This window comes from Labrus bergylta, chromosome 11 (genome assembly GCF_963930695.1).
Source record: "Labrus bergylta chromosome 11, fLabBer1.1, whole genome shotgun sequence".
NCBI lineage: Eukaryota > Metazoa > Chordata > Actinopteri > Labriformes > Labridae > Labrus > Labrus bergylta.
Genome location: NC_089205.1, coordinates 21,318,264 through 21,326,443, shown reverse-complemented (window position 1 = coordinate 21,326,443; position 8,180 = coordinate 21,318,264). Strand labels below are relative to the sequence as shown.

General features: G+C 40.7%; 1 protein-coding gene across 2 annotated transcripts; it reads right to left on the bottom strand.

Moving 5' to 3' along the window:
* Positions 1–1,007: 1,007 nt before the first annotated feature.
* c11h19orf47 (chromosome 11 C19orf47 homolog) lies at positions 1,008–7,981 on the bottom strand. Of its 2 annotated transcripts, none has more exons than XM_020636097.3 (8): positions 7,951–7,981; positions 6,943–7,030; positions 5,934–6,048; positions 5,620–5,701; positions 4,393–4,518; positions 4,153–4,302; positions 3,146–3,219; positions 1,008–3,047 (listed from the first exon to the last, which is right to left on the bottom strand). In XM_020636097.3, the coding sequence occupies exons 1-8, from the start codon at positions 7,967–7,969 to the stop codon at positions 2,493–2,495; spliced, it is 1,209 nt and encodes a 402-aa protein (XP_020491753.1). In that variant the 5' UTR covers positions 7,970–7,981; the 3' UTR covers positions 1,008–2,492. The 2 variants fall into 2 exon arrangements, with proteins under 2 accessions (XP_020491753.1, XP_020491754.1); XM_020636098.3 differs by having other exon boundaries at positions 4,228–4,302.
* Between the last annotated feature and the right edge of the window lie 199 nt (positions 7,982–8,180).

Here is an 8,180-nt window from a genome sequence, read left to right as displayed (position 1 = left end):
GCCCTATACTTAAAAACAGCGTTATAAAAAAAAAAGATTACGTCACTCTTATTTTTTGGAAGTGACCAGTTGTCACCATTAAAAATAGGCTGATACAGCTTTTGCTTGAACTGAAATCCCCTCTATAAACATCAGATTGTGGTGGAACCGGAGCGCCTGATGACTTTAGCTGATAAGGTTTTTCCAAGGAGATACAGACGGACAGCAGGAGGCTGCAGGGGCCAGAGGAGGAAGAGTGAGAGAGCGACATCAAGGGGACATCGTTGCAATTACACCTGCAGAAAAATAGCTGGTATTTTGTCTTGGGGTAATACGTTACTCTCTGCAAAATTGTCGGATCTTTAGTGGGTTATTAATTAACTTCCTGCGGTTTAATAAGCATCTGTGAGGTGTTTTTCATGTTGCTCATTAGTAGCAGAGGAAAGTCTCACCTGAGGGCGTATTTGTCCTGGAGCAGGCCTTTCTGTCAGTGAGTCATGTAAACATTGTAGTTTTACATCTATAATTAATGTGCCCTTCTGTGTAAAAGCTCCTCCTGGGTAAAGCTGTGATTTCCCTTAAAACAGCATATAGAAACACATTTTATCAGTCATTTATCATCATTTAAATGCTTAAGAAACAAGTCCTTTGCATGTTTTCAACTTTAAAATCAGGAGGTCAGTAAGACGGGAGTGCACAAAGCAGTAGACCGTTTTATACCTACAATACCACAGATAATAGTAGGTGGAAATTTACTCTCAGACGTACCTTGCTTAGGACCAAAGTGTCTGCTAAGTGAAGTTTTAACATTGTAGCAATGTGCCATATTTATCTCTTATTTGTACTGAGGATGATGTAAAGATGTAATTTTAACTGAAACAAAGTTAAGAGTCGGTTTTCCTGGTTGCAGCTGCTTGAAGTTTTCCTTTGATGAAACATTTACATAAAAACAGGTGAATCAACCAACATCATGCAGCAGTTTCTATAAATTAACAGAAATAATAATAATAAAAAAAAAGAACACCAGATATGTTTGAACCCTTCTCTTTTAATTATTTTCCAAGCACACTTTTTTTTCTTAATATATTTAAAAAAAAAAAATCCCAACAGTTCATGGTTTGCCTCTTAATACTTGGTTCTTTAAAACAATAAACAATCCCTACCATGATTTGAAACGCCCAATTATTTACAGTGTAACAAAGTTCTGGTGTGAAGTCTGAAAGACTAAAACAGTACACAGTTGTGATCCATTTAGGGTAAAGGTGAACTACCTACTGAGACCCCTAACATGGCCCCCTGACACCAGGCCTGATGGCATCTCTGAGTTTCAGTACATGAATACATGATACAAGAACGTCCACATAGAAAAATATGAAACATGTTCTGTGCTGTTCCAAATCAAGTCTAACAAATCTATACATTGCATTTCAAAATAAACCATATTCTCGTGATCCAGCCTTCCAGTAGGTGCTTATAGAAAATGTTCAGTACTGTGGTAGAAAATCTGACATGCTCGTCTGTAGGTCAAAGGTGTGAACTCCTACTCCACAAAGCGCAGAAGAAGAGGTGCAGTGTTTCGTATTGACACTCGTGTTCAAAGAGGTTGTTCTGTGTGACTATTTTATATTTCTTAAAGATTCAAATTAAAAAAGCTTAAACATTTCCTACTTTTAAATCATTATAAAGGAGGTAATTATGAGGTGGTGAAGGTAATAAGAAGTAGAAGTAGAAGCATTTAACCACTAACCCATGGCTCCTCTTGTGTCTGCTTTTCTTTTGTTTATTTTTACTTGAATAAATAAAAATTAATCGCCTGAGGTATTGAGAAAAACTTTTTCCTACATTTTTTCCACTCTTGTCTTACTATGTAAAACAACTGTTTCACAGCAATTCCCTTAAGTTAAGTTCTAACTTATTTTAAAATTCTTAGCAACTTTCTTACAAATATCAAAAACGACCAAATATTTGTTCTTGAAGGAACATTTTTCTTTTCTACTCAAGTGTTTTCATTCAGGAGGACCCTCAAAAAGGTAGTTTGTGCAGCAGCACCATCCTTATATGTGGACATAAAAGCTAAAAGTAAAAAAAAACAAAAAAAACATTATGACAGCTATGCTGATGTCATGCTCATGCCTTAAGCTCACGTGAACAGCTAAATATATATATTTTTAAATGACATATGGCAGACATGACTAACAAGCACGATGAATAGCTTTTGGGTTGAGCAACATACCGTGATATACAGAGAGCTTTAACTCCTCAAATAAAAAGATTAGACAATAAAAAAAAGGGATTTTCAATGGCAGCATGGACAAAATGAATTAAAAACACATTTACATTTGTCTTCCACTAAGCAGCTTTGAATTTGTCTTATACACAGGCCAAAAAACAACAAAAACTCTCAAATCTGAAGTCTGGTATGTTACCAGGACAGATGGAAAAATGTGGATATACAAATTCTATAAAGGTTGATAGAAAGATTCTGAATAACTTTAGGATGGGGGCAGGGAGTGTTAGGTTTTCTTGTTGCCTAGTCTTTTAAAAACACTGATAGCCCTGACGTCCATCTGGGCTCCCACAGACTCTCCCCCTGCTGCCACAGCTGCCCCAGTGCTGCTGCTTACCTTGGGGCTTGCTATGGTCAGTCTTTCCTGAGCCTTTGGCCGGGTGCTTGTCACCCTGTTGTCCTGTGTGTCAGCAGGTGTTGCTGATACGGCCGTGCTCGGGTGCGAGACAGGGAGCTTGCCCAGTCTCTGAAGCACACTAATCTTGGCAGGGGGGAGACCATTAGGGGAAGAAGATGATGAGGAGGGAGAGGTGGGAGTGTCAGAGGGAGGTAGTTTGAATTTGCCTCCAAGGCGCCGTAGGGTGGTTGGGGCAGGTTTTGTAGCTGGCTCTTTCCTCTGGGAGGGAGGGGCTCTCTTAAGAACCCCAGCGTACTGGAGGACAGAGCCTTCCCCGTCGCTGTCGTCCTCGTCTTCCACCACCATGTTCCCAGCCATTTTGCCAGGCTTTGGCCTTTGGTCCTCTTCCCCCCCTCTATCCAGTCGACTGAATACTCCGGTGGGCTGCCAAATATGAGCATAATGAGCATAGAGGTCTTTTTGCCTGCATCCAACTTAATGGAATACAAAGTGAGCTACCAAGAAATACAGACAGAACTCACCTTGTTAGTGCTCGTTGTTGTGTCTGCCTTTGATTCAGCCCCGAGTCTTGCAAACACAGAGGTGCGTTTCGAACCTTTTCAAGTTGAAGAGCAAGCAGCAATTAGAATTTTACAAGAAATTATACATAAGAATAATTGTTACTGCACAAGTGTTATAGGTTTTGTTTGAGTTGTGATAGCTGAGCCACGGACAAAGATTGAGCTTACATATTAACCAAAAAAATCTACTTGCTTCTGACAATACCATGAGATAGAAACTGAAGAAAACATTCATCCTCCAATTTGTAAGGATTGTAATAGAATCATGGAATCAATTGATCTTTGTGAGGGTTAGAGTTTTATTCGTTCACGTTAGCTAGTAAGGTTTTATTTAGAAGCATGCACTATGTGGACATATCTAGCTTATATCTTGAACCAGGTGACCTCAGGTTTTTTCTTTGGATGTTTTGTGTCATGGAACAGAAATATAAATGGCTGTAGGTAAAGAGAGAGATGGATGACATGCACCTGACAGCATCAGGAATGGGAGTCGAACCTGCGACCAGTACTACGGGGACTGTAGCCTCTGTACACTGGGTGCCTGCTCTGCTAACTGGAGCCTTTCTCGAGAACTACTTTGAGGTTTTTAAGTTAGTCAGAGTTTAGTCCCCCCCAATAATAAATAACAACAGTTCACATAGTTGCAACTCTTTTCAAAGACAGATCCCATAACAGAACACCTGACATGCAAAATAGCTTTATAGTCCGGAAAAACAGATCAAATTAAGGGGAAATTAAAAAGAGAAAAAGAAAAAAGGCTCGGACAGTTTGACAGATGGATCAATTGTTGGTTAAGTGGGATGAATTAGTGAAGGAAAGGTGTTACAGTAAAGACAGGCTCAGTGTATCAACCCTGAGTCGCCTCATTCAGTTTTAGTATGAAAGAAGACGATGAAAACGTTTAGTATTGATTAGCCTTGGTAACTAGTTGGAGCGGGTTGTAGGCGAGGCCATTGGGTCAGGCCTACCTTTCTTGGCCTGCTGGGACAGGATGCGGCGTGTACGAGGCGTGGTGCCTTTGGGCATGTTGATGATGTACTTGCCTTCCATCTCAGCTGTCACACGTCGGCGCTTCACTGCTTGCAAACCGCTCCCCTCGTCAGCTGGCTGACTTACAACTGACCAAGTAATGAGAAGAAGCGGATGAAACCGAAGGAGCAAAAGATGCGGCTAATGACTCCAAAAAGGATGGGAAATAAGGGATCTACCTGCTTTGCTGCTCTTGTTCCCCTGCATATTAGACACTGTGACAGAGAGCCGGTTGTCAGGTCGACGGGCTGGAGTGGCTGGTGGGGAGTCATTGCTCAAAGCGTTGGCAATCATACGAGTGGCAGCTGAGTAGAAAAAAGGAGGTGTTAGTTAGCTTGTTTCCTAAAGGAAGTCTATGAACATGTCACATTCTGTCCCCAAGACCAGATCAGAGGACAGCTGGGCTTCAGAGCTGTCGTCTAAAATATGCCAGATTAAACACAAGCTTTAAAAAAACATGTTCTGCTAGCAGATGAGGCTAATGTGCTTCTATCCTCTAACGTATTCATTTTCATGACTATTTGTTGTCTGACATAACAACGACAAAGCTTTTATTTTGCAAAACATTAGAGGTTAGCCCTTGTAGGATATTCCCACACAGATTGAACAGGACGCTAAACCTGATTCTTTCCTTCATTAAGTACCATAAGACAGCTTGATAACTGTCTTCTCTATTAGATGTTGCTTATTTTCAATTAAAGTGAAGACTTAGAAAAATGTAGATATCTTTGTCTGCCTGCCATTTGTTTTCCACAACAGCTGCTAAGTGCAGTGTAGCAGCTCGTGTAACAATAAAAGACGGTGGCAGTCTGCAAAGACAGGCTCTATACAGAAATCACTACAATACCGTGTTCTGATGGACAACATGTAGTCATTGACAACCTGGTGGCAGAATATACACCAAATTCAAACACCTATTCATCATGATGATGCATCAGCAGTACCGTAACACTGCTCTGCTACGGCTGTAGAAGAGTTATCAGCAAGTAAGGGAGAATAGATGACTATAATTTAAAATGACGACTGGTTTCATTAGGCTCTTGATCAATGGAAGTAGCAGTGAGCAGATCAGTACATTTTAACTACTATGGTAATGAAGTATAGTTAGCTAAAGCCTTCAAGAATTGCTCATGCTCTCACTACATTTTCAATAAAATATTTGAAGTTCCATTTAAAAGCACAAATCAGGGCTCCTATGAAATGTCAGCCTCTTTGATTAAATCACTGCAGGTCATTGAGTGGTAGTGTACAACTGCTCATACCACTTATAGAAAGACACAAGCCATATGGTATTAAAAAAAAAACCTGTAAGTCTGAGAAAATGTAATATTACATACATAACAGCGTATGACAGTGAACATGTTCTACTGATGTTTGCTGTGGAAAAGTTAAGCGACCACACTCACGAGTATTGGCAGTTCTTCTGAGCTCAGCTTTAACACTGGTCTGTCCTGAGGAGATGGCTTCTGTGGCCATTTTGCACATGTCCTAGAGAGGGAATACAAATTACAGAGATTATATAAAGTCACAGTGAACAATGAGTTGCTGACCTGACAGTTGCAACGTCAAAAGACATCCATTCTACATGACTGCATTCATAACAATAGAGGAGATATTCAAGGGCTAAATTGTTTCTACATGCCTGCACCGATGACATCACAGCATCCATTTAAAAATACTTAATTTATTCAGAACATTTGACCGTCGGGTCTGCTCTCACCTGTCTGTAGACTTGCTTGGCATGTTTAAGAATGGCAATAATGTCCCCAATGACTGTGATCCCAAGGTCCATCATGATGTCTTTACTGAGGTCCATCAACATGTTCTTGTTAATTCTGCAGTGACAAGGAAAAACATAAATTACTACATGTACTTCCTTTCTCAATCTGGAGTTGCGAACAATAAATACAAATTTAATTACTTTATTAAAAAATGTTTTCATGACAGTCACTGCAATTATTAACAGCAGGATAAAACACGCTGATTACATTTTTGAATCTATAAAAGTTCACTAAGTTCACTAAGTGGTTAGTTTGGACCATTTTTTTTTTTATTCTTACCACAAGACCATCATTTACATATATGAGGGTTAACGTCTTCTCAGATGATATCATGTGATGATAATGTCGTCATCTTACATCATGTCTTTAAGACTTACTGCTTCAGACTGAAACCAATCAGTTAAACCAATTACTTTATCGCAGTGACGCGGTTCAATTGATGGAAGAGACTGTCACAACTTACTTGCACCCTGGTGTGTGATGATGCAAAGGAAACTTGCATGATCACACTACAATGCTGTCTGGCTTGTATCTTACAATTTGGCCCCCTGGCAGTGAGAGTTAAATGAATGTGGCCCTTGCTGTGACCAACTTTGCCCATCCCTGCTTTAAACGGGTAGAAATCCAAACAACAGTCGTGTCTGTAGCTCATCCCGAAGAAGAGGCTTTGATGAGGCTGCAAATGTTTTTATACGGCTACTGATTAGATCTCTAATAGAGCTGCTTCTTTCTAATTGTCTTGAATGTGTCAAACTACACGTCGCATTGATATAAATGCTCAAACTTTGTAGCGTCAGACTCCGTTGCTTGGGCCACCATTTCCATGTTGTACTTATTACGTCATGTCCAGTCTCCTAAGATCCACCCCCTCCCCGCCCGACAGGGACAGTTTGTCTGAGCGGCATTGTAATGAGATATATATTACAGAAAAGCAGGCATTTATGTTACCTGTTGTCCACAAAGGAGACTGCGTAAGTCACTGCGAGGCCGGCTGGGATCCCTGCATCCTTAAAAAACTGGATCCACTCTGAGGTGGCTTTTGGGGGAAAAAAATCAGCAATTATAGAACATTAAACGTTTGAACAACATTTAACAATCAACTAAATCACCAATGCTCTGGAATAATCTATAAATAATACTGTGGAGTAATGCTACAACTTTATATGAAACTGTGGACAACACTGGGAGAGCAGCCTGGCACTAAAACTGTCAGTGGGAGACATAAACCTGAGGAGACAGCAGCATGCTGAGGTCTAACACATGCTGACCACAGCCAGCTGGAGGTTATTTATAACACCAATTATGAAGTGTCGTCTTGTAGTTGGGAGTAACAGATACAGGGTGATGGGAGCTCAACAGCTGCCAGAACAATGGCTCAGTCCAACATGCTGTGACTAATAGTGATGAACTCACACAGCTACACACAGACAAAACTCACATGGTGGCACTTTAGGGCCTGACTCATGCAGACTCACACATGGTAGTCAAACATTTTCCAGTAAAGACATTTAAAGTCTGATTTAAGACGCCCTCATCAGGTTTAGATTTCAAATCAGTGCGTGTTAGCACAAGTTAGCACAAGTTAGCACAAGACGGCGGTGGATCACATTCACCCATCGATATCTTTAAATATCCAGGGCACAACCCTCCCTTTAAGTGTGTTTTAATAATTTTAAGTACAATGAAAAAAAAAAAAAAAAGGCAACAGAGCAGCTTCGCTGGCAGAACCGATTGTGTTAGCAGTCTACATTAGCATGTTAGCATTAGCTTCTGCATTGAATTAAAAGCGCCTTCGACTAACTGCGGCGTCAAACACAAACACACCACATTGCAGAAAATCTACCCAGTGTTCGGGATAATGTTAACGGACGTGTCCACTGCGCAGTCAAATGCAGAAATAATTAAATTTCTCGCTGAGCGGTAACGTTTTTGTTCAGCCGGCCTTTATGCTCTCACCTGTTGTCACGGACGCCATGTTTACAATAAATGTGCGGTGACGTCAGATACATCCGGAGAAACTCGCGCTGCTCTTGCGACGTCACTTCCGTTAGAAAACCATGAACACTGGAGAGATTCGAATTCTGGACGCTAGAGAGCAACAGAGACTGTGTGAAGTAACACCGAGAGGCCTTCAGCGAACATCCACGATAATGTGATGACTTGTTCTAAAAGTGTTCGCACTATGC